This window comes from Nanorana parkeri, unplaced genomic scaffold (genome assembly GCF_000935625.1).
Source record: "Nanorana parkeri isolate BGI_ZX_2015 unplaced genomic scaffold, ASM93562v1 scaffold464, whole genome shotgun sequence".
NCBI classification, from domain to species: Eukaryota; Metazoa; Chordata; class Amphibia; order Anura; family Dicroglossidae; genus Nanorana; species Nanorana parkeri.
Genome location: NW_017306732.1, coordinates 3,020 through 30,730, shown reverse-complemented (window position 1 = coordinate 30,730; position 27,711 = coordinate 3,020). Strand labels below are relative to the sequence as shown.

The 27,711-nt window shown below is 42.1% G+C and overlaps 1 protein-coding gene across 1 annotated transcript; it reads left to right on the top strand.

Annotated features, from left to right (window-relative positions):
• Nucleotides 1-8,278: 8,278 nt before the first annotated feature.
• Nucleotides 8,279-26,872, top strand: RAB23 (RAB23, member RAS oncogene family). The gene is made up of 6 exons (XM_018560547.1): nt 8,279-8,489; nt 11,202-11,287; nt 15,026-15,182; nt 19,795-19,877; nt 23,269-23,361; nt 26,095-26,872. The coding sequence occupies exons 1-6, from the start codon at nt 8,335-8,337 to the stop codon at nt 26,232-26,234; spliced, it is 714 nt and encodes a 237-aa protein (XP_018416049.1). The 5' UTR covers nt 8,279-8,334; the 3' UTR covers nt 26,235-26,872.
• The last annotated feature ends 839 nt before the right edge of the window (nt 26,873-27,711 follow it).

Sequence of the window (27,711 nt, the reverse complement as noted above, 5' to 3'; positions counted from 1 at the left end):
CGGCTCCTGCGGCCGTAGAATAAGGCACTGGTACTCCAATCCGTCCGGAACACTCAACGTCACCGGAACGTCCAATCCTGGGGTCGGTAGCTGTCAGGAAGCTGATAAAGACGCTGCGGGCGGAGCACGTGACATCACAGAAGCGCCAGGTTTGAGCGCCAACCTGTATGAGTCTGTTTCCATGCGCTTGTATCCTAGCAGCACGCAGCTCCGCCCCTTTCAGGCGTTGTGTGGAGTAGTACGATGAAGAGGATGCATCGATTCGCTCGGCTCAGCGGCTGATTCTGCCTGATGAGCAGTGTTTTCCTGCTCAGCCCTCCCCGCGTTCCCCGGGCGCCTGGCAACCGAGCGGCGCAGAGCGTGGCAGCGAGACCGGGGGGAGCGGCTAGCTGTGGGAGCAGGTGAAGGGACGGGGCCACCGAAGCAGGTGAGGAGCCGGGATGGAGGTGGGCGCGGCTTGCTGTAAGTAGTCTTGGCCGCAATGAAGATCACTGACTGCTACCCTGCACCCCTTCTTGTACAGCCTGGCTTATCAGCCGGCGGTCACTGGCGGGGAGTCCTGGCACCGGGTGCGGCCTGGATGTGAACGAGGTGGGTTGTAGTCCACTGACACCCCTCTTCCTGAAAAGCTGATGGTCCTCTCATGTACGTCTGTGTGATGCTTCTTTATTTCACTGGTATGATGAATTAGAAAGAGAACCAATCAGGGCTGGGTTTATACTGGAATTTGATTATTCGGGTAAACTGGGATTATAATTTAGGATCAGATCTAAATCTTTCCACCTATTCAACCCTATTGAATACTGACCCCTGTCAATGTATGACAGTCGCTGTCCTGTCAATAACCTGACTTTACCAGCTTGTGAATATAGGGCAGGATAGTGCCTGTCACACTTCAGGCGACCAAAGCTGAAGTGTCAGACTTCAATTGCTAAAGATAGTGGCAAGCATGCCAATTTCATAAGTAAGCCTTTCTAAGACTAGGATCTAGGAATGCATTCCTCCCAGCGATAGGAGACCAACAGCTTCTCAGGAGGAAGGGTGTCAATGAACAGATCTAGGAAAGTTTTCCTTACCTTCTAGAGATAGGAGGACCATCAGCTTCTCAGGAGGAAGGGTGTCAATGAACAGATCTAGGAAAGTATTCCTTCCCTTCCAGAGATAGGAGGACCATCAGCTTCTCAGGAGGAAGGATGTCAATGAACGACTCTAATAGGGTTATTCACAAAAGGTGAAGAGTTTGGAGAAAGCAGGAGAAGTGATCAATCTAGTACAACATATCTGAACTGGAAAGTGAGCTGAATTGGAGAATTTTTACAAATCAGCTATGTTGTCCTAGATTGTTCACTTCTGCCTTCTCCAAACTCTTCACCCTTTGGTGAATAACCATGTAGGAGTACATTCCTTCCAGATATAGGAGACCATCAGCTTCTCAGGAGAAAGGGAGTTAGTAAAAAGTTCTAGAAATTCCTTCCTTCCAGAGATAGAGACAAGCAGCCTCTCATCTTGAGGGTTGTCAGTAAAGAGAATGAGGAATACATTCCTTTTAGAGATGGTATTCCCATCCTTGTTTCAAAGCCTGGTCATGTTAGGTACCAGGACCCATTGTGGGTAGTTTATATTACAGGAAGTATTCTGCACAGTGAAGGTTGGGATGCAGGCTACTAGTCAGTTGTCCTTAATGTGGCCAAGGCACACAGAGAAAACGGCACCCTACTTACATGAATATGTATTCATTTCTCCGAGCTAATGATTTCTTAGTATAAGGGCTTGCGTAATAACATTGATATATCTATGTAGTATTTTTATTGTGTGTAACATGAAAGGACCAATCCACCCAGGAATAATATTCCAGTTCTTGGTAGATGCTGGACAGTTAAAATACCTGACGGCTTCTTCTACGTTTCAGGGAGTCTGTTGCAGTCTGTGCTTGAGTTCTTCAATCTGCACTCCTACTGTTGCAATTATAAGGAGGTACCACTTGTCCTGTTGAAATGTATTTGTCATTGAGAATACATCAGACATTGCTGGAACACACAATACATTGAACAGAGGCTTTGGTGAATGCTTCCTCTAAATGTCAGAAGACTGATGGCTCCACTCTGTAAAGTGGCTGGTTGAAAATTTAAAAACCTTGTCTTTGTGATTTTTAAAAAGATAGAAACAGAATTTTATAGAGTTTTAGGAACTAGTCACACAAACCTGTATGCATTTTGTTCCATGAAGATGCATTGCAAGTCCCAGTCTTTCCTATGTGGCAAGATCCCATCCATGTGCTGCAGTGTAAACTAGGCAAGGCAAAACAAACTATATGGACCCATTCACAACTATGCATGTTCATCACCATACATGCTGCAATGCAAATGGTACAGTGTGAATCCAGTCTCAGAGTCTCCGTCTCTTTGCCAATTGGCCGATTATAACAATCAAATTAAAGCGGTAGATCATTTATTTTTTTTAGAAACAGGTTCTCTTAACCCTTTCGCTGCCAAGCCCTCCGGAATGCTTTTAACCTCCGCTGGCCACACCATTTTTGCAATTTTTCCCATTGTTTTGATTTTCTATTTTCCTGCGTTGCCATCGCTTGTAGAAGACCCCCCCCTAATCATATAATTTCTGACAGCACAGGCCCGGTAGAATAAAACGATGGTGCTGCTAATTTTGTAGGCCCTGCGGTAATTGTGCAAATGTTTATTAAATCAATATTCAACCGATAGAAATACACCATTAAATAGAAATATACCATTAAATGGATAAAAGCACATTAAAATCATTATCAGTGCACACAATGTTTTTTTTCTTCCTAAATCTAAAAGATAAAACTGTATTGAGTTAATAAATATTTGTACATTTTAATTTGCGCCTTTTTTGCGAAAAGGTAATAAAATTAAAGTAACGCAAAACTGTAAATAAGCGAGTTATGTTAATCGTTTATTGTACTGTGTTGGTGTGTGTGTTGTGATACAATGATACAGGAGTACATTTAGTCACAACACAGTGTATCACAACGCACAGCAATGCGCCACACCGCTTTGCCACGCGCAGCCACAGTTAAATTAATGTTATATTGAAAAGAAAAAATCAAGCACTGCAATGTGTTCTAACAACGTAGTGCAGCGCATGTGCATGGCTTACACGGTGTTGCACACGTATAGTGTGTGTGTGTGCGCGTGTGTGTGCGCGCGTGGGGGGTTATTTTTTCAAATGTTATACTGTTGGGGGTTTCAAGGAAATATCTGGGGTCTAAACAGACCCCTGACATTTCCCTTTTGAAATAGAGAAGAAAAAAAATTGAGGACACCGAGTCCTCAATCCTCTTTTTCTGCAGACTCAGCACTGTATGAATGGAAAGCACTCAGTACAGAGGCTTCCCATTCATTCACCAACTGGTGATAGTAAAATATTTACTATCATCCAGTTATGAATGGGTAGTAGCCTCTGTAGTGTGCGTTACTACCCATTCAGAAACTCATGAATGGGTAGTTGCTAAAGCAACCATGAGCTTATAGCAGAAGGGTGAAAGCCACAGACGTTAGGCTTACTAAGCTGGCCAGCTGGAAACAGTTGTGTTCCGCCGTAAGCCTAACGTTGGTGGCAGTTAAAGGGTAATTCCACTCTCCCAGGTGAATTTGGGAAAATTAAATTACCCCCTCCAATCTGGCCCCCTCTCTCCTCCTTGTTATACTTACCTTTGGGCGACTGCTCCCCGCCCCCCGCGCTGGTGTACTATCAGTACCCCATACTGCCATGTAACACAGCCCTGCACTCTGGATTTTGAACTTTACTTGCAAATGGCGAGCACTCGTTCGTCAGCACCGTTCGAGTAAATTGTGTCGCCCAAACAAATTTCTGATTTAGACAATTCTGCAGCAGATTCATATACACCTTAGGACCCATTCACATCAGCCAGTGTGCGGTGCCTGACATAGTGCCGATCCCGGCACATCGTACTATATACTTCTTCTTTTTTTTTTTCTTTTAGAACTTTATTGAAATGTCACAAGTGACAATTGATTCAGTTTTACAGCACAGCGGGGTATGAGGCTTTTGTTCCACATCCCATCCTAGGTGTGATGGCATGCTTTTTTTTCAGCACACCCAAACGTTGACGTGAAAAGTGTCCATCCGTGACCAGGCAATTTACCTTATCTTGCCTTCGCTGCACTGAAAACAGCCCCAAAGCATGTGACGTGAATGGACCCTTACTGATAGTTACATAAATCTGCCCCAAGTCGCACCATTTCCAGATTTTGAATGAGTGCCTACGACCCTTCGCTGGAAGATCTCTGGCCATTGACCTGCACAAAATATTACAAGGCTGACTCACTCTTGTCGGGTATTATGGAATTATTTTAAATTTTGAACAATGATGGGGCCGGGGGAATAAATGCAGAAAGGTAGAATGAGTTGTTGAATTTTTTTTCTTTCTTCATTGTAACTTAGGGCTTAGTGTGTTGTGGCAGCTGTCGCTGTATACTTTTTTTCTTTTTTTAACTTTATTGGTAGTGTACAATGTATATACTCTATTCAGGTCTCCCCATGGCAGTGTGGTGGCATCCAGTATGCTTTGATAAAATGCAGCATGTTTGCATTTTATCGCAGTGCCCCAGTCCATCACACCACATTGTGTGAATGGGACACATAGAAAACAATTGATTCCTGTGTGTCCTTGTGGTGACCTGTGTTGATCTAGTGCAGTACAATGCAGGTCACTGCAATATGTGAAAGAGCCCTGAAATTAGAACTGAAGCCAACACTTTTTTTAAATTTTTTTTTTTAGTTTTGTCAGAGTTATGGGAGAGTTAAAACCCTTGTATAGATTTTTATACTTTGCTGACAGTGACCCATTGGGGAGATTTTCATTCACTTCATGTCCCATAGCCACAACAGGAAGTGAGGGAAGTTTACCAATCTATACCTGTTCTGGTGACAATCCCAAATTTGGGATTTTCTTTCATTAAAAATGGTCACCAGGACAAATGGGGGTGGGTTGAGTCTTCCGACAGACATAGACACAGACATAAATAAAAACCTGTCAGGTATTCTAATCCCTCTCCACTCTAAACAAAACTAAAAAAAAAAAAGTTTTCATGTTAAATGTTCTGTATCACTTTTAAGTACTATCTGTAAAAATTAAGTAAATTAAGGCAACTGGACTTGCTGTATTTTTCTTGAAGACGTTTCACTGATCATCCAACCAGCTTTCTCGAAGAGATGACCAGTTGGATGACCAGTGAAACGTCTTCAAGAAAAATACAGCAAGTCCAGTTGCCTTGACTTAATTTTTACAGATATACCATGACCTGGATGAATGAGAACCTTTACAGACACTTAAGTACTGTGCAATTAAAAGAAAGAATGAACTGGGTAGAAGGGTGTTATGACTTCGGGGGGGATGTGTTCAAGCCTCAATGAAACTCTTTCAGTGCTAAGTTCACACCTGTGCTGATACATGGATGCCAAGAGAAAGCTGTGGCCTGTTGTCTGTCACAGTTCAGTTTCTGTTAAGCCCTAAAGTAAATAAATTGGCCTTTCCATGGCAACCTCCTTCCAGCTTCCTCCACCTATCGTCCCCTAGAGCTATACACCTACAAACATTGGAGCACCCTGGAGAACATTGATCTGCTTTTCTGTCCATCCTCACTTCCACTATTGTATGACCTCTTCATTGCCGCACAGTGAGTATATTTTCTTTCACTACATGCTACTAGTTTCTGTACGTAGATAATGCCGGGGGAAATGTTCCATTACTTTATGTGCCATCAGAGATCTGTGTTTGCTTTTCTTCCAAGGAGCACACTCGTATTTCTGTTTTACTTTAGCATATTGGAAATACTGAACTCTTATGTGCTAACGCCCTGAACATATGTTTCCAAGCAAAATATTTTGCCGATGAATGTGAAGCATCCCAAGAATCATCCATGACTGCACTGTTCATTTCCTATCCAAATTTGAATTGGCCTGCTTGTAATGTTTTCTTGCTTTATATTAGTTATTCCCAACAAATTTGTCTCTATGCGCCGCTTATCACTCCATGTGCAATTACAAGTGAACTGCGGCAGAGCTTGTCAGCCTGTCATTGGTTGTTCAGGCTGAGCATAAACACCCGAATACACTCGCAACAGAAATATGCTGATCTGGTTGGAATTCATATTCTTTGGCTGAATGGTGCTTGCAATCACCATTTAGGTATTTTCAAAATGGACAGCGGTCCCTGGCAGAATGCATGGATACAGCAGGGGATTGCTCTGTCCATGCTGCTTAGATTTGCTTTTCAGTCTGTAGAAATGGGGGATATTTTTTATATTAAGTGTGTGTGTGTGTGTGTGTGTGTGTGTGTGTGTGTGTGTGTGTGTGGTTTTTAATCATTTAATTGTACGGAGCAAGGTATGTCTGGCTAATAAATATATTGGCAAATACCTTATGATATCTGCTCTTAGGCAAAAATTGTACAATAAAATCTTTTAAAATACCGTTACAGATTTACTTGAAGTTAAAGTGTAATTAAATGGGATTATTTCTAGTTAATAGTTTACATGATTTTTATTTGATCATAAAATAAGTTTAAAGAAAACTTGTGCTGATCGAAATCCCTAGACTGCCATTCTTGCCCTATCCTGCTAGAGATTTGCTGTCTGTTTCAGTGATTTGGAACAAGACTGGAAGGCAACCGAAGGTCAGCAGTGGCAGCTTATGTATTTCATTTAGCCCAGGTTTCCTTTGACTGTATTGCAGACTTGTGTCTGGAAAGCTACATCTTATTATTTCTTTGCTTATGTCATGCAGCAGGAATGTACTGTGTCTAAATAAAACCCTCCCTGGAAATTACGCTGCATTTAGTCTGTGGTTGGTCTTCCCATTGTATACATTTGGGATGACACCCCTTTAACACTCGGGCTAAAACATTATATCCAAAGTCATTCATTTAGTTTGCATTAACCTGTGTTGCATTAAGGCAGCTCAATCAAAATGAATGGTCTGCCAATGCATCACAATGTGCTTAAAATCACACATAATGCTTTTTTTTTCTACCACCGTGTACTACCGTGTGTTATCTTACTGTGCAAGACCCCAACACACTACTGTGTCATTTTTTAAATCTACTTGGAGTTCACTTATTTGGTATTAATTTTCACTGACAATAATATACTCCTTGTATCTTTTCTCTTTTTTTTTTGTCTGTTCAAAGTGCCAACCTACAAAATACTGTTTTCAGTTACATTTAGAACTTGCTGGGCTGGGTCATCTGCTGGCTTCTTCCATATCTTGGGGACTCTATCCATGAGATCTTTCTTTTCTTTTGTAGTTCTTGGCTCTGTTCCTGTCCACTTTGGGGTTTAAGGTGTTCCTTGCTGGGCTGGGTCATCTTCTGGCTTCTTCTATATCTTGGGGACTCTATCCTTGAGATCTTTCTTTTCTTTTGTAGTTCTTGGCTCTGTTCCTGTCCACTTTGGAGTTTAAAGTGTTCCTCCCCACATTTGCATGTTTCCACTTGTTTTTCCCACTTGTCTTGTTCTCCATAATATACAAGAAATGAAAGCTATAAGAGGTAGAGTAGGACCTCCTTTTATAATAGCTACAACAGGTATGGAGACCAGTAAAATGAAGAGCAGAGTGCTCATTAATAGTCTAGAGATAAAAAGTTAGAGGATTTAAATCCCAGCATCTACCAAAAAGTAAAATAATAATTTTTGTTCACCTCACCTGACCCTTTAACTTCTCTTTTTTTTTCAGATCTGACATGCCCATACACACAGTGCATAAAGATCAGTGAACTTGCACTGCGTTCAGATCCACAAAATCTGCATCTGAGGTCAGTAATCTAGGTGTTTAGACATACATATCAATGCGTGTTAACTCGTAACTTTAATGGAAGTAGGTTTTTACATGTCTAAAAGTGGTATGGATGTTTACACTTCTATATGTGTGTCAATGAAAGCTCTTTATGGAGAAATACATGCGTTTTCTCCTAGGATCTTCCTGCAATCATCTGCCAGAAAGATCCGGTATAATGATCAGTATTTCAATACTGCCATGTGTATGAGCCCTAAAGTGTTAGAAAGCAAATTACACCAACTCTAATCTTTTATTTGACCTTGGAGGATTTTTGAGAAGGACTAATTTCACAGCCAGAGAGGTTGGGGGTGGCTTGTTTTAAAGTTCTGTTACTGCCTGTTAAGAATATGTAAGTAGTTGAATGTCCATAGTCTGGCCACAGGTGCACTTTAACATGTGTTTTTTTCTTTAGATGTGGCTTGTAACATGTCCTATATAAACTTTACAGGTTGAAAATTAGGAAGGAGTTACAAGCTGTGACCACACTGAACCAGCACCATGTTGGAAGAAGATATGGAAGTGGCCATTAAAGTGGTGGTAGTAGGGAATGGTGCTGTTGGAAAATCAAGTATGATACAGAGATACTGCAAAGGGATATTCACAAGGGATTACAAGAAGACCATTGGAGTAGATTTTCTGGAAAGGCAAATTCAGTAAGTAAACTTTCTATTGCACATATACATAATATCTATTAGGACTGGACTGGATGGTGGGATGTGGGTGTAAGGGCATCGATTTCCTGCCACTGAAGTCAATTTGCAGTTCTTCAACTCTTGGTAGTTATTAATGACAGAAGCATCCTACATGTGTACGACAGATGTTACACTTACCGTTTATGTAGAATTTAATGCTATATCTTCAGAAGACAACCGGTCATGGTAAAACACCAGGTATACTGTAATGCAAGTTGTAATGCAAGTTGGCGATTGGTGCATGTCCAGACAAGGGGCAGGACAGGGACAGCCGAATGGCTTGATGTGGCCCACAGGCTGTAAAATGCCCAGGCCTGGTTTAGAAGCTGTGTCAGATTTTCTCTCTGTAGCCTTGTTGGGGAGATTTCTAATTTGTGCCCATGGCAGTTTTGTCATCAAGGAAGTTACGGGAAGTCTCCAGTGGGAAAATGGACAGAAAAATAAAGTTGGCATTAGTTTTGGCTATACTAAAACTTTTCTGAAAAAAAAAAAGTTCACTCATCTAGAGTTAGTGTTTTTAAAAATAGTTTTGGTTAGGGTAAGGAAGAGTTAGGACCCTGTTGTTGTTATGATTATTATTATTATTTTTGCTGTGTTTGCCTCATTAGGGAGATTTCACTTCAATTCCAGTCCCAGACAGAGAGGACAGAAAATATAGAGAATTCTTTACAAGTTGAGAATTCTCCTTAGACAGTTCTCACCAGGACAAGTGTCTATTTGAAGTTTTCCCCTCAAATTCTGTTCTGGTGACAACTATATAATTTTGTGTTTCCCATCACTTTCTGTTTGGTGACAGTGATCACGAGTACAAATAGAGAGGGTGAATCTCTCCAGTGAGGGCACCAACACAAACCTGACAGAGGCTACTTTTTTCCTACTCTATTCAAAACATAAAAAAATGTGGCCATGCAAACATTTTAAAGCACAGCTCTGCAAAATGGATGTTTATGGCAGCGGAGTGAGTTTGGTACAATAATGTCATTAGTCTGTCAACACAACAGTGCTTTTTATGTACTTACTAGTAGTTCTGGTTAGGAATATTTGTACGTACTGCTTACACATGCCCATAACACCTTATACTTCAAATTCTTGCGTGAGATACATTTTTTTTTTACATTGGACACTAGCAGCCCTTGTGAGGACTGCAGACTTAACATTAGTCAATTAATCACTGAGGAAAACTATTTCTGTGCACAGCGTGTGGCCATTTAGTGTGAACTACTGAACTTCTGTAATAATTAAACTTCCAGACCTCTCTGTTGGACTCCGTAAAAGGAAATGGTATGTTTGATTACATGTTGGTTGCCACCTTGAAGCATATGGACTTGTAGATGAACGTAGCCATGGACAGAGTGCATTGTGAAGCTACATCTAGATTCTGTATATTACACATACATTTACAGACAGAATCCTACACATACCAGTGTCATTGTTAATGAAGGTTTTGTCCAGAACATGATACATGTTCTGGACAATACATGATAGTCCCATCAATGACTCCTCTAGGCTGACGTTGCATTTTACCGTTAGTCACATACCATAATATAAGTCCATTATTCTCACTTCTTCGGTATTGAAGGGATTCTATAGTAATATTGTTTAGCTTGACTTTAAAGTAGATTTCCAGGAAACGCAAATATCTTGTTTGGGGTCTCTGTATGTAGCAACATAGAGCAGAGAACTCACCATGTATCCACAGCTAGCTTAAGTCTTGACAACTGACTCTGTTCCCATATAGAAACACTGTATTGGTCACCTCAATACTGAGTGGCCAGATTATTATGACCACCCCATCAGTACTTCGTTGGGCCGCCTCGTGACTCCACCAGATGTTGAAAGGTGATGCGAGGAATCTGACACTGCACTGTTGCCCTTCTGTTGTCTTGTACCAGTCTTGCCACTCTCCGTTCTGCCCTAACATTGACTAGTCGCTGACGGCCACAATTCGCACGTTCAGACCCAGATTTTCGGCTGACAGTCCAGTCTTTAAACACTTTAACAACAGCTGCTCTTGAACATTTAACGAATTCTGCTGTTTTGCTGATACTCGCTCCATGGCTCCGAGCGCCAACAATCATCCCACGTTCAAAGGCTGTTAAATCACGTTGTTTACCCATATCTTCAGAAAAAAATCACTTCTACTGTCGTGGTAAACCACCTGCTTCCCTATTTATAATGGTCTGGGCCTCTAGCAACTTCAGCGCCAAATTATAGCTAATTTGCCTACAGACGTCAGGTGGTCATAATAAGCTGGCCACTCAGTGTATAGTACCAGCCTTCACCATCTGTGAAATCTAACAGTAGCTGGGTTTCCAAACCTAGGCCGTTTCTTATCCACTTAAAAGCGGGCCTTTACCCCCTTTGACTAAAAATCACATCCTCATACAGCTCTGCATGCTGATATGTTTTTTTTTTTTTCCCACTTCTTGGTCCTCTTGGGCACAAATGTATTTATTTATTACAGGTATTTATATAGTGGTGACAATTTACACAGCACTTTACATCATTTTTGCTGTAAATTTGGCAGTAGCACTAAACTAAAGTTCAATCCTAATGATTCAGGAAACATTTAGGCAAAAAATGTGATCAGACAAAATTGGACATTTTTTAATTTTTTTTTTTTTTTTGATTTTTTGAGCCAAATTTTTGTTTTGTTTTTTCTTGCTCTTGTAGGATAAATGATGAAGATGTTCGGCTTATGCTGTGGGACACAGCTGGACAAGAAGAATTTGATGCAATCACTAAAGCATATTACAGAGGTTAGAACAAATCTATATCTTGTCTTATAATCCTCACACAAGAACCACCCCCAGAGATATTAAACACATGCAAAGTGTTTGTTTTCTGCTGGTTGTATTGCTTCATGTCGGACTGCTTTAGGATATCACCTAGCTGGAAACAGATGGTGGGCATGCTACCTTCATTTGTTCATATCCTCGCTCTCTAATGCATACTGGCATTGTTATAACATGCACAGTGCTGCTTTCTATAATATAGTAGGAAATGGTAAGACTGACTATGCAAGGGCTCCAAGCACATGGCATTTTAGTACACGTTGGATTGGGTCACATTTACCATACAGCAGAGCTCATGCAGCTTTACAAATGAGGTTCTTTGAACCTTCCGGTCAAGATTTCCAGCTGGATATTTAAGCGTTCATAGGAGTGGTTCTGGGTGCAGCCTGGCCAGCCGCCTTTCCTTCGGGGCCTTTTCATTGTTCATATAAGCGGTTTAGTGTTTTGTGAACATTGAGTTAAGCAGAGCTGTTCAGTTAATTGAGAAAGCAATTGGGGAAAAAACATTTTAAGCAGAGGAAGCATCATATTTAAAGCATGGGCTTTTAATGTAACTAACAAGACAGAATAAGATACTTTCAAGATCTCTTGACAGCAATGCATTTGATACAACAGTGGAATTATAGTGCTGGGTGTATTTCACTAATTGAAAAATGACAGACCTAAAATATTTATTTAAAAAAATAAAAAATGACAGACCTCTTATTTTTATCACCCATAGGTCCGCTTTATAATTAAATGGTGGTTGCTCTTTATGTATATTAGTCTGGTTGAAAAAAGACACAAGTCCATCGAGTTCAACCTAATTAGAAATAGCTCTTTAATAAAAAGGGTGTTGTCACGTACCTGTATGAGGAGCCTGAGGTGATGAGGGTGGCCCTTTATATAATTCCCATCTGACTACCGCTGGAAGCTGAGACCGGGCCTGTATAACATCATGGCAAAAAGAGTTTAATTTTTTTTTATTTTTTTATTAGATAATATGAAAGATCAACAAGTGAAATGGAACAAGACTGTCAAACCCAATTCTTTTGGGATCCTAGATGGCGGGTTTTGTTAAGGGTACATGTTTGTGTTATGAGGACATTGCAGAGGCTAAGTAACTGTTAATGATACAGCTATCTCACAAGAGACCCTATCCGTTTATCTGTAGGGATATGGTAATTATTACCAAACATGAATCATTTTAAGGACTGGAAACAGCGTGAGTAATACAGGTTACCTAGGGGAGAACAAATGCAACTAAGCCTAATACCGATTTATTTCATGGAGGAAGTTGATCCACTTTGCATTTTATTATTGTTTATCAAAATTAGAACTGTGCCATATATTCCAATCTTTATATTGTTTTATTGTCTGCATAGGGCTGATTTTCTTCTGCCGGTAATGAGGACAGTAGAATAACAAGTCTCTAGTGAACATTCGACTTTAGTCCACTTAAATCATCTAATCCTCTGATCTCTGACTAACCGGCAGCAATGTAATAGGCTGGGTACACACCTGGGCGTATTTTTTCTGCTCGTTTTTCAGCTCGTTTTTTGCTGCGTTTTTTAGCACGTTTTTCTGTTCCGTGAAACGCGCATTTCACTGGCGGTATGATTTTTTTTTTCACTTTCAAACTTCCCGCCGGCTCTGCCCCCCTGCGACGCGGCCGCTCGCAAGGGACGGAAGTCGGCAGCTGCCGGAGGACACAGCGTACAGGTATTACCCGTACGCTGTATTCCCGAGTGTGGCTCGGGGTTACCGCTTTGTTAAACGCACGGAAAAACGCCCCAAAGAAGCTCCTGTACTTCTTTGGGCGTAGGGCGTTTTTCAGCACGTTCCTACGCGCTGAAGTACACCCAGGTGGGAACCATGCCCATAGGCAATTATTGGTTTTCACATGTTGAGCGCTTTACAGCGCGTGGGAACGCGCTGTAAAACGCCCAGTTGTGAACCAGACCTTATTATACTAGTTTACAGAACAGTTGTTCATCCATGAGTAAAACGATATGGAGAAAGCTTGTCCAAGCCCACAGAGGGTAAGATCACAGTAGTTTCAAAAAACGATCGATGTAGCAAAGAAGTATCAAAATACAATAATATTTATTACAAAATACAATAACATCAAATTTGTTACATATAACTTGTATAATTTTGCACAACCCCCAACCTATGCACCCATTAACACTGATTGACAACGTTGTCCGTCCCATTCATACTAACCATTTATACAAGCGTGCTGCCACAATGTAGATATAATTCATTCCTGGTGGCGTTCAAAAGGGACTGGAAGAAAGCGGGGTAAATTCCAGGTTAATTGGATCAAAGTCAAATGCCTTGTTCACACCAAATGCAGACCAGATCTGCATGAGTTTCTGCACACGCAGTGCAGTGTGTTATGCTGCGTTTTTGATGCGTTCAGGTCGGTTTTTGGTAAAATTTATTTATTTTTTGTTTAAAATGGGCTTTCACTGCGTTCCATGGTGTTTGCATGTGTTTTTGGTGCATTTGCATGCGTTCCAGGGCAGGTAAAATAGGGCTTGCTGCAGTTTTTTTTTTTACATGCTCTGGAACTGAATGCTGCGATGTGAACTAGAGCCCCAAATACTATTGGAATACATTGGACGCAGTTTTGATCCGGTCTGTAACGGCTCTGCTCCTGGAACGCGCTTGGTGTGAACAAGCCCAAAGGGAATTCTTTACATGAGTTCATGAATGACACACAAGAAAAAACTCCATTCTCAAAATGAGATCTGAACTCCAAATCGGTCCTTTTGTAATTCCCAATATGTGGATACAGCCAATGCAGTTATAAGCACCTGGATTGAGGAAAACCCATACCTGTGTTCCATTCAAGCATATTCTTCAATACATTCAGTGTCTCCGAAACAAAACTCTTGTATTAAATATTGTTTCAATCAAAATGCAGGTAGTGATGGGTATTTATTTATATGGTGCCAGCACCAGCTTTTTGTTGTTGGCCCTCTTGGGGAGATTTCCTTCACGTCCAGTCTGAAAGCCAAAACAGGAAGTGAGAGGAAATCCCTCCAGAGACCAATTGGAAGATTTCCCATCAATTGCTATAGACACCTGTATTCAGGCGTTTTCTGTTCATATGTTTTTAAAGCTCGTTTTCAGCTGTCCACTGAGAAGCTGGCTCAGCTGCTGAAATGTGCATGAAAAAAGTGCGGAATAGCGCAAAAACACGCTGATCAGCGCGTTTCCATTAAAGTCTACCGAGCAAAACGTGCTGATCAGCGTGACAAAAGAAGCACAGGGACTATTTCAAGCGACAGGCGTATTTGTACGCGTGATTCCGCGCATTTGTGTGAACAGCCCCCAATAGGAATGTATGGAATTATATTTGCATGTGTTTCAGCACAGAAAAATCCACTTGACGAAACCACAATGGTGTGAACTGGGTCTAAGAGGTTTGTTTATAAAGCAGTGGTATGCCATTATTACAGCCTTACTGTAAGTCATGTGACTTGCTTCTCCAATCAGTTCTCTCTGCTGTATTAAGGAGAGAAAACACCTTGACATACTGCAGGCTCAACATCACAGCCTGCATTTTATCAATGGGCTGTAACATTCTGGTGTCCAGTAACCTTGTGATGTTTGGCAGAGACAGGATAGCAATATCCACTCTACGTCATACATTGCCCCTAAATGACATTCAGTTGGATTACATCTACTTTAATGACTGCCTTTGCCTTCTAGGTGCCCAAGCTTGTGTGTTGGTATTTTCTACCACAGACAGGGAATCTTTTGAAGCGGTGCCCAACTGGAAGGAGAAAGTGATGGCTGAAGTTGGAGACATTCCAACAGTTCTTGTTCAGAATAAAATTGACCTGCTTGATGATACAGTTATTAAGAAGTAAGTTAGCATTTCCTTGATTATTGGAATTGTCATTACATTGATATCTTTCAAATACATTGGATTTTTATATCCTGAAGTGGGTTCCTATTTGGAATGGAAGTCCTGCAGTGGCCGCTTCTTACTCTTTCAGCACCTGTCTGAGGTGTCCAAGCAATGGGACTCCTGCTTTTTGTTTATAAAGAGTGGAAAGGTAGTTCCACTTATGTGCCACGAGAAGGGTACAGTGGTGGGAGTGAGAGGGAATTATGTCCTACCTGCTACTGGTTTAGTCTGGTGAGGATGACTAATTAATTTACTGCACCGTGTGATCAGCGGGCGTAACTAGAAATCACAGGGCCCCATAGCAAAATTTTGTATGGGGCCCTGTGATTTCTAGTTATACCTCTTGCAGAGTCCACTCGAGATCCCACTTGAGGGTGAACTTGCAGAGCCCACCATAGACTCTCTATGGTGGGCTATGCAGGGTCACCCTCATGTGGGCTGGTCACACTCCTTACCTGTCCGCCTCCTCTTCCTCCACGGTTGCTGATGGGCCCTGCCTCCTCTGTCGCCGGGCCCGCCTCCTTCGTCACCAGGCCACTCCTCCTCCCCTGCTGCTGACTACGGGCCCCCTCTGTGGAGAGGAACGCACTGCTGCACAGATTACTGTCAGTGATCTGAACAGCGGCGTGTTCCTCTTCAGCCGCCAGTGAAAGCCACCAGCAGAGGATCCCATAGCGACCCAGGCGGCCCGCACGGCATCTGGCCGGGTCCCACTGTGCCCTGGGCCCGATAGTGGTCGCCTGGGTCGCTATGGTGTTTGTTACGCCCCTGCGTGTGATCAATTCCTGTACTCTTCCCAGGACATGTTGTAAACACATGCTTGATCTAGGATTTACTCACTACATACCAAAGTAAGCATTAGGGTGACAGCACTGGGACCTGTACCTTCATAAGACAGTCAGCAATGGCATTTTGGCGTTTTGTTTAAACAGACCTCTATGTTTGTAAAGGTGAAAAATCATCAGTCTTGCTATGAAATACTCTTTAAATTATAAAAAAATGTCGCCCACCTGGTTCGGCCCTTCAGGTACACTAATTGGTCTTTGAAAGCAGATGTGTCGAATGCACTGGGGCGTCTGCGCCTAGATTAGGTTATTTTATTGTACCCCCTTCCTGATATTCTGCCCAGACTTCGCACCTTGCCAATCCCTGACTTCTACATTGCCTGTCCCTGCTATGCAGTAGATTATGTGGAGAGATGGTGGCACTTCTTACTTGGTATAACCTACATATATGCTGTTTACTATACTGGGATATGCACCTTGTATATAAACGGCTAATGATATCTTTGTTTTTCTCTTTGTTTTATATTCAAAAAAGTTAATTAAAATTTTGTTTAAAAACAAAATTTCAGCGTTCTTAAAATTGTCCTAAGTACATTTTAGTATTGTGAGGCAATACTTTTGTGTAAGTTGGCAGCGTTTTCAGCCAGCACTCTCAGCCAGAGGGGCTGAGAGGGTCCAGAAAAACAGTAGTTTTACAGGGAAAGAGCTGGCTTTTCAGTTCTTTCCAGGTTCTCTGGATTGTAGCTGGGGTCTGGGACCCTGGAAATTTCTAAAGCTGCCCATACACCTTTTATCTGCAGATTTTCTGTGGTCAGATGGAAATAGTGCAACATATTGGCCCAGGTGGAGATTACTCCATCCGCACAGTTTAGCGTAGATGGAGGAATCTGTTGCACCTTTTCCATCTGACCATAGAAAATCTGCGGATAAATTGTAAGGTGTGTGGGCAGCTTAAAGGTGCCCATACACCTTACGATTATCGGACGAAACTTTTTCGTCCGATGATCGAATAGTCATACGATTTTCGTACGGCAGCCCCATCCTGCCCCGAAGATCGCAAGATTAATTTAGCCGTAATTAACGAAAAGCACCTGGGCGAAATGCGGTAATTGATTTGCCGCATTTTCGTTAGCGCAAGCGCACTTGGTGTGAAACACCAGCAACCTTACGACAGTCGTACGATCTAGCAAAGTTTTCAAACATGCTTGACCGTCAAAAGTCGTACGATTGTACAGTAATGTCGGTCGGACACTGCAATGCACACATACGATTATCGGACGAAAAGTCGATCGCATACGATAATCGTAAGGTGTATGGGCACCTTTAGAGTGTTGGGTGGGATGAAATCTCCAATTCTAGGTCCAGGTGTTGCCAATTACCGGACTGACTGGGCCTATGAAGTGGCTAGAGATAATAATCGATTATAATCGATTATGTCGATTAGTTGTTGCAGCCCTACTAGAGACAGCCCTATTAAGGAGACTTGACCAGAGATCAGGTGGGTGGTGTGTGGGGGAGCCACACAGGAGTCAAGCCAGGAGGTGGTGTGTGCGAGAGGGATATCGGACAGCTGGTGAGACTGGGAGAGCCGGAAAGGCCCTGAGGGCCAGTGACACACGGGAGTTGTACAGCTGCAGGAGTCACACAGGAGGTGTGGAGTGGCCAGGGCTACTCAGGTGTGGGAAAGGCTCTTTGGGAGTGCTGAAGTGCACTGAAGGCTACTTTCCTTACTGAAGGTTTCCTCTGTGGGGAAGTACCCTGAAAGTCCTGAGTTGGGGCATCTTGTTTATGTGAGTAGTCGGTAAGACTGTTCATATCATTTTATAGCAGACAGCCAAAATGATGTTTGTTATGCTGAAGATAAGCGTCTTTCTGTTTGTAAAGAATAGAGAGACTGTGTGCTTTTATGGAGTGATCACTAAGCACTCGCCTTATGTGCCGAGTTCCCCAAATATCACGTTTTATTACAATCTTTGCAAATAACTCTTCAGTAATATTTTCAGTTATTAAAATCCTAACACCTTGGGGACATAGATGTTAGTCAGCTCTTGCCCTGTTCACATTCATATTTATATTCTTTTTTTTGTCTATTTTCGTGTTTTGTCTTTAAAAAAAAAAAAACTTTGAGTGGTTCATGGATTTTCCTTAACATGGACAGTTTTCATCATATATATTAACAGAATAGGTTAGTGGTTCGCCAGACATGTGATTGGAGAGCTTGGATCTTCCTGCTGGAATATTACAATGTTAATAAACGGATGTCGATTTCACCATGTACACCTGATGATGGGAAATGATAAAGATGTGTCTAAATGTTAATGAGACTTGCAAGTTTTTTTACTTTTTGCAGACAGACTAATATTATACTGTATGTCTGAATTGCTATCTTTGACACGTCACTTTGTACATTGCTGAGTGACATTGCTGGCCTAATCTATGTTTTTTATAATGACCTGAGAAGAGAAGTAACAGCTTGTGAAGCTGAATTACTTTGCAGGCTTTTTATAACCCGTTAGACTGTTATCCGCAGACAGTTCTATTTATAAGCGTTCGTTCACACCATAGGCAGTGCGTTCCAGTCAGAATCGGACAGGAACGCACTGCCCGCATTGCGGCCGGCTCACTTTTTTGCCGGGCTTGAGGGGGGCGCGGCGGGCCATTGAAGTGAACGACACCGTAGCCACGCCCTGCGGCCGCAATGCGATCGCCCGCACTGGTTCGCAAGGACATTGTGCCTGATTTGATGAAACCAACTGTTATTTAAAAGGGACGATCCATCTTGTTTTTGAGCAGAAGGTTGTTGAGATGATCAAATCTGTGGTTATTAGTTTAGAAACACGGGTATAGCCATCCATAGAAGGACATCCACACAAGTCCAAAAATTGTTTAGCCACGTCCTGCCCAGAGCAATTTCTTAATTTTTGCACACGCACACATGATAACATCTGAATTTTTGTCTACAAAATGGCTTAAAACCCCCCAAACAATGTTGTATACTTTCTAAAAGCAGAGGCACTGTAGAATAACATTTTTATGACGCACAATATTTGCGCAAATGTTTATCAAACCAATATTTTAATATTTTTAGAATAAAATACACTAACATTCATTTTAGTGCACAGAAAGAGAAGATAATACCCAGTGAGAGGAATTTATCAAAACCGGAGAAGACAAAATCTGGAGCAGTTGCCCATGGCAACCAATCAGCTTATCTCTTCAGTTCAATTAAGATTTGAAGATGAAAAAGAGAAGCTGATTGGTTGTTGTGCACAGCTGCTCCAGATTTTGTCTACTGCAGTTTTGATAAATTCACCTTTAGATTTTTGGTAAAATGCCCATGATATGGCGAAAAACTTCAGTATTCAAAATTGCTCATAGGCGACGCTGTAAAAGCCTTTTACCGCTCATCAATTTAGTGATAACAATGATTTGGTGGCCATAGAAATGTTGCTGTCACTCTGTACGTTCGTGGTGCTATATAACATGTGCGGTGCAATCGTTGTTTTCACACATATACTTGAACCCTTGTATGTGACAGCCATCATCGGCTAAAAAAAACAAAACGGTACAAACTCAGATTTGCAAAAAAAATGGCCTTTGGAGAACGACCGTTTGAATTTGGTTGCGCGGAGTTGTTTGAGGCAGCCCTTGGAGTACACAGTATAAATATACTGTATGTATGTATGTACAGTATGTGTATATACAAGCCCTTCTGGGCTAGTATACTACATTGTATTTGTTTTTACTTTTATTGTACTGTTTTTATTGTTTATTTCTTTTAGTGAAGAGGCAGAAGCTCTAGCCAAGAGGTTAAAATTGAGGTTTTATAGGACATCGGTTAAGGAAGATCTGAATGTTACTGAAGGTGAGTAATGACATCAGACACGCTACATTCTACATTGTTCTGGGAGTAAGAAAAGCCTCTTAACCCTCAATGATCGGATGTTATTGAAGCCTAGGTGCCCAGAACAATTCTGCAGTTTCTATATTTTTTGGTTTTCTTGACAAATCTGTAATTGATTTTGCCTTCCTAAATGATTTTCCCATTTATTGTTTCAGGACACATCCAAGTTTTATTTGGTACACTGTGTTAATATATTCCCTGTACATGTGTTTATTGTAAGCCAATAAACATAGGTTTTGTTTATTACTAGTTACACATTCCCATGGTTGGTTAACATTCATTTCTAATTCATTCGCTTCTAATATCTAAAGAAATGTGAGGCAAATCAGTGGATCTATGTGTAGGAACAACCCCCACAAGCGGCCATTTTTAAATAATAATAAATAGTAAAATGGTCCTTCATTATATTTTTCCTCTATAATTGCAGATAAGGATTTGGTTAGGATAGGCAATTTTTTTTTTTTTGGCAAAGTTTTCTTTGTGGTTTTCTCATCTTCCTCTGAAGAATTCCCCTAAGCACTAATTGTATCTAAAACTATGTGTAGCAGAGCTCCTTTCTTATCTTATATAGTATTAAACCAGATATCCACTTTCGTTTCTAACAAAGGGATTATGAGTCCTTCCTCACTTCTGCTCTAATAATCATGCTTCCCCTTAAGGCTGGGTTCACACCTGGGTGTTTGTATCCATTAGGATACAGCCGGATAGCTCTCGTAAACGTTTGACGTGCGTTTCGTGAACCGCAAATCGCGGTAAAAACTCACGGCCCGAAACCAGCGTCATATGCGCATATTACGAAAGCCCGGGTATGAACCCAGTCTAAGTATGCCCTTACTTCACTTTCTGAACACTTATTGTCACACTTGCAGACATTTTCCATTGGCTGCACTCCAGAACACTCCTCGCAGAAACTTTGTCCATTCCTCTGGTCTCCTGGCTGTTCTAGTACACATCTCAATTCTTACAGTGTCCACTCTTCTGCAACATGCCCCCCCACCTACCTAGAACATTCATTAACTTCTCATTTTCACACTGGCTGGTCTTCCTAATGGTCCACTGCACTCCTCACCTCTCATAACCTGGGTCTCCTCCTTCACCACCTGTCATCCCTCTTCATGAAATATCTCTAAACTCCTAAGATCCTTGCTGTCCATTTTTCTGGATATCCTTTTACTACACATTTTCTGCAGCTTGTCCTCTCTTGTTTAAACTCCTCCAAAGTTTCTTAAATTCTGCCCTCCTAACTAATCCCACTATATGCCTCACCTCTGCAAACCCTGTGCACTGCTCCACAAAATGTTAGCGGTCTCCTTGTTACATTTCTCAACTCTTGCTCATTTCTTGCGCATTCTCCTGGTTGCTCCATTTCTCTGCTCCCATACCCCAACTTGTATCTGTTCCAACTTCCAAAAGTTGGAACAGGTGCCCCTGCACCTAGAATGTCCCCGTTCATAGATGAGCACACTGCTGTTAGTAGGGATGCACCAATACCGGTTTTCAAGTATCGAATACCAATATTTTTGTTTTGGTACTCGCCGACACCGAGTACTGATACCGGAATCCCGAGGTAGCATGGGCCCGGCTTCCTGGCCAATCAGGATCCTGCTTCACACTCCCTCATGATACTTAGGGAGCCTGGCTTCCTGACCAATCAGGAAGCTGGAAGGTGGGTCATGACCTGCCGCTCGGCTTCCTGATTGGTCAGGAAGCCAGGCTACCCTGCAGTGTCGCTAGGCAGCATGACGCCAGCTTCCCAGCCAATCAAGAAGCTGGAAGGTGGGTCATGACCTGCCGCTCGGCTTCCTGATTGGTCAGGAAGCCAGGCTACCCTGCAGTGTCGCTAGGCAGCATGACGCCAGCTTCCCAGCCAATCAAGAAGCTGGAAGGTGGGTCATGACCTGCCGCTCGGCTTCCTGATTGGTCAGGAAGCCAGGCTACCCTGCAGTGTCGCTAGGCAGCATGACGCCAGCTTCCCAGCCAATCAAGAAGCTGGAAGGTGGCTCATGACCCACCCCCGGCTTCCAGATTGGTCGGGAAGCCGACTCCACCCTCCCTCTGTATTGCGTATCTGAGCCTTTGAGCAAGTACGAGTAAATGCTCAGTTTCGGTATCGGTGAATCCCTAGGTGTTAGTTTTGGATAAACCATAACCTACACTATTGAAATCTATACTTTGGAGTCCCTGTAACAGTTCACAAGATGCATTTATCTCCAAACTTTCTTCCTCTACCCAGCCATTAGTAGCCGCATAGACTGAAGCTTACAGCACCCATAACTCTTGCCGAGAAACACCTAGCTCTTCTGTGTCTTGTGAGTCTGACAAAAACAGACTGATCATAATAACACAGATGGTGGTTGATAGATAGAAGGTCCTTTCATTTGGATATGGTTCTAACGGCATATTATCTGCTTCACCTTTAGTAGTTGTTAGTGAGCCAAGGGAGAAACATATTTTTTTCGGAATTGCATAGCTCTTTATTTGATTCTGATTAGTCTGGTCTTTTCCTGTGAGACTGTCCACATAAAGGTCAAAAAACAGACACAACGTGAACAGGCATCTATTAGCTTCAAATCATATTAAACATCCGCTCAAGGCACGGTGTATCATATTTGTTGGACTTGCCCTGGAATTAGACCTTTTTGGACTATGGTTCACAATACACTGACTGACCTTCCTTTCTTCATCTGTCCCCTCTGATCCAATATATCTTCTGTTGGGTCTTCCCTTCCCACGTCTGAACAAATATGATAGGAAACTAGCTTCTCATATCCTCACTGCAGCTTGTTTCATTGCGTTACATTGGAAAAAACCTATATCTCCCTCTTCCCTAGACCTCTATGCTCATATTAAAGCAGTAAGAAATATGGAGCTACTGACAGCTTAAACAACACTTTATCATTGTTTGATAACATTTGGGATCCATGGGATGCTCCAGACCTAAGTTCTGAGGTGTTGTGATATCTGTTTGTTTTTTTGGGGGGGGGTTTTCTTTCAGGGTTCGACCAGCTGTGCTCCTCTTCTCTTTCCTCTTCTTCTCTTTCACTTGACTTAGTGTTCTTACCGTTATGCAACTTATTTAACATTTATGATAATGTTACCAATGTATTACTATTGCTCTGGTTTTCAGCTTTTTGAACATACAATTCATAACATGTCACTGTATGTCTATTTACAGACCGAGCTGCTTTATTTACGATCTTTCTGCCATCTGGAGGTTGACTTTCTTCCACAGCATTGCTGTATTGTTCTCGATTGATATACTTTAATAAACATGGCATTCTTTTAAAATAAATATATATAATATTAATGATAAGCTCTGTGCATCTGATAACCTCCTCATGTTCTCTTTCAGTTTTTAAATATTTGTCTGACAAGTATTTGCAAAGGCTAAAGCAACAGACGGCGGAAGACACAGAAGTTGTGCACACAAGTGGCAACAAAATAGGTAATTATCACTGTTAATGAATTTCATAAGGAGACCACTCGGGTGACTGGCTGTTCAGCTTAAGTTGTATTGAAAAATGTGGATTGCTGACTAACCCTTTTTTTATGACCAGCTGCATGCTGTCAATGTGCTTCTTTTTGTGCAAGGGACAGTGGCAAGCAAGCAAGCTTGTCTGTAAACAATCCTGTGGTCCCCATGATTTCCTGTCATGGTGAGCACGTTATCAGGAACCAATCAACTTGTTGCCCTACTGTTAGTGTGAGTCCAGGGCCAGTCCCAGAACCAAAGGTAAGCATATCTGTACGCCTGTAGTTCTGAAGTAGATTGTAAATTAAGGTTCTCTCAGTGAGGGGTACCTTTCATTTACAGATGGCTGAAGCCAGTTAACAGGTGAATATAGGTGAAAATGTTTTACAGATTGCAGAACCCAGTTAAGAATAGGTGATTGATTAATAGAGCGTTAAAGTGACACTAAACTCAGGAGTTAAACCGAAAAAAAATGCATTCAAGTACCTCAAAAAGAAAAATTGTTTACCTATTTGTGTATCACTCAGCGGTAGATCCTCAAATCATCTCTGAATTGGCGCCGACACTGTCCTTCCTTCTGGTGGGTGGCTACTTTTGTTCCCCATGGTCCCTGTGTGTGTTGTAAAGTAGCCAAGCTCGCTCCCATGATGGACTACAATCTCAATACAAATTTGTAAAACTAAACATGAGATTGTAGTTCATCAAGGGAGTATGTTTGGGGCGGTGGCTACTTTACAACACACACAGGACCATGGGGAACAAAAGTAGCTACCGCTCCAGAAGGAATGACAGTGTCAGTATGAATTCAGAGATGATTTAAGGACTACAGCCAAGTGATACACAATCAAGGTGCAGTATTGTAGTTAAGGTACATGAATTCATTTTTAAGATGTAACTCCTGAGATTAGTGTCACTTTAATTTACACTCCCATGGCCAAAAAAGTAAATTACATAAACTTTATGAATAACATTCCTTCTGTCCTAGTGGCTAGATCATTCTTTAAGACTGTGGATATAGATACTCTATACACGCATGCACACAATACTGTGCAAACGTTTTAGGCACTTGTAAAAAAAAAAGTGCCTTCAAAACCTACACGGAGCATAAATAAGGAAAAACAACTATTTGTGGTGTCCACCCTTTGCCTTTAAAACCTCATTAATTCTCCCACTTCCTGCTATACGCTTACAGTGCAGAGCCGCTCTGTAGCCGGAAAAGATCCCGACAATATTGTTGGGTTCCACCCTGCTGCCTGATTGACAGTTGGCTCTGCCTCTCTAGAGCCAGATCCAGCTGTGCCCGCCCCCTCCCCTGTCTGTCCCTTCAGTCCGTACTGGAGGAACGGAGAGGGGAGGGGGGGAAGTCCTGGGGGGAGTGGTACTGACAGTTACTGCTCTCTCCAGCAGGATTGTGATCTCCACGATCTCCGGTATGTGATTGCTCAGTTCTCGATCAATAGAGCCGTCGTGTGACAGCTGCAGGGTCACACATCGGCTCTAATTCTCCTTTAAAAGAGAACTATGGGGGTCACCGTTTAATCTCATCGTTCTCCTTAGGGTCATGGGAGGACATATACTAACCTCCTCCCATGACCCAAAACTCAGTATAAAGTGGGCTATTCCCCGCTATATGCTGAGAGCGCTAAAGCCAATACTGTCGAGATCCACCCCACTGGCTGATTGACAGCGGGCTTCGGCCAACTTTGTCTGTCCCTCCCGTCGGCGCTGGGGGATCGGGGAGGGGGGAATCCCTGCGGGGAGCGGTGGCTGACGGTCACCGCAATTTGCAGGGAGAGGATCGGGAAGTGAGCGAGCAGCGTTATGTGTTTGCTCACTTGCTGATCAGTATAGCCGACGTGTGACAGTTTCAATGTCACACGTCGCCTCTAACTGAGGATGAGTATCATTCACTCACCCTATAGTTCTCCTTTTAAGGATTTGGCAACCATATGGGCCAGTGCATGATTAAATAATGATACCAAACTGGTGATAATGCTCAACAAGATAAGATGTAGGTTAAAGTACAATAAACAAATCAAACAGAATGAACTGTCCAGTGGCAGCATAAACTCTACTAGATTGTAAACTCTCACAAGCAGGGCCCTCCTACCACCTGTACCTCCTCCTGTTAACTATATTGTCTCCCTCAGTTTTGTAAAGTGATGCACAAACTGTTGGTGCTATATAAATCATGTATAATAATAAACGCAGCCTTGGCAGAAACTGGTGGGACCCGGGTACGTCCATTTACTGTCTAGAGAAATCTGGTCAGAAGTGGTCTTCATGGGAAAAAAAACCTACTTCTGACATGGAAACAAGGCTAAGCGACTTACCTATGCACAAGAATTGGTTGCCGGTGCCCTGGAATGAGGAGTTCAAATGTATAATATTTGGCTGTAACAGAAGGCAGATTGTTCACCAAAGGCCTGTCCAAGTATCTGCAGGCAACAGTGAAGCATGGTGGTGATTCCTTGTAGGTTTGGGGCTGTGGTAGTTCTAGATGTTTGAAACAACCTACCTGCTGAGTTCCTTAAACAGCTGTGTGCAGGTGGACCTCGGAGAATTGATTTTGTTTTATAGGCAAATATTGATTTTGTTTTTTGCTTTTTATCCTTTTTATGCACTTTGTAGGTTCTTTATTTGTAAATCTTCTGATAATAATCTCATTTACCAGTGCTGTTGTATGTATCATCTCTATCTTTTCAGGGGTATTTAACACAGCAGGTGGCAGCCACTCTGGCCTGAAGGCAGATGCTATGAATGGAGGAAATGTGATCACTCTAAGGCCAAACAAGCAGAGGACCAAGAAGAGCAAAAGTCCTTTCAGCAGTTGTACCCTGCTTTAGAACTGTTCTGTATAGATAAAAAAAGAGAACTGCAAAATCGGGGACTACAGTGCAATTACTCTTCTAATACAGGAATACAGCCACTTCCGGAAACAAAATCAAAGTAAGGGTTACCTCAGAAGGATTATGTGGACTCTTAGGCCACCTAGTGTTTGACATTGGTATGACAATTTACAAACTGTTAAAAACAGAGAAAATAATGCTGCCCAGTTATTTTATTTTTGTGATTGAACAAACCCATAAATTGGTACTAACTAGTATTTAAAGTGAATTAGCTATTTAATATAAGAGATTATAAACTTAGTTGCAAATACCATGCGATAACATGGTAAACACTACTTGGTACTTGTGCAATATTAATCTAACACGCAAGATATTTCCTACAGTCTTTGAATAATCCCATTAGGGATGTTCATCACATTTTACATTCAAGCTGACACTTATAAAAATATTTTCATATTTTAATATTGGATTATAAACGGATGTGCTGATATAAATGTTTTAGGACCTTAATCAATAAACTGATGTGCATCGTGCCAAACTGCTTGACATTGCGCTGCTAATGTAAGTTTTGGGATTTTTTTACATTCCTGTTCATCAAATGTATTCACACTATACACACTGTAGTAAGAGGGAGGCGTGAGGTAGTTGGCATACTGCAGACTGATAACAAAAAAGTCTCTTTAATAATTATCCTGTCCAATTCCAGAAGATGCTTGTAAGACATGCTGGTAGATACGTGTGAGAAGTCACCAACTTGTGATGTCTCCTATTGATCTGTTGTACAAGTACCAACAGGGCTTCTAGTATTGTAAAAAGCAATCCAATTGACTGGGAGGTCTTGTTTAGGGATGTACTAGTGACCGGCAGTGTCGCAAGGGAACATGAAGCCGGCTTCCCGGCCAATCAGGAATCCGGGCAGCTAATGACTCGCCGTCCGACTTTCTGATTGGCCGGGAAGCCGGTTCCATCCCGATTTTGCCAGGAAGCCGGTTCCATCCCGATTGGCCGCCTCAATGCTGATTGGCCTGGAAGCCGGCTTCCCAGCCAATCAACATCGATAGGTGATGACCCACCTCTCGGCTTCCTGATTGGCTGGGAATCTGGCTCGATGCTGATTGCCTGGGAGGCCGGCTTCCTGGCCAATCAAGAACAAGCTGGTAATGACACGCAGCCTGACTTCCTGATTGCCTGGGAAGCCTGCTCCATGCTAGTGGAAGTACCGTTATCGGTGAGTACCGAAATATAGATATCGGTACTCGATACCGAAAGACCGGTATCGGTGCATCCCTGGTCTTGTTCATTGAAAGTAATCATGCAGGTGATTGGCGTTGGCTGTAGATAATATATGCAGTCCAGGTCTACTAGAAATGATTCCCATTGCTCATACAAACACATAATGAACTGTGACCATCGTTGCAGACACCTCTACATTGATAGAGGAGAAAGTACAGGTCCAGCAAAGCAAATGTTCCCC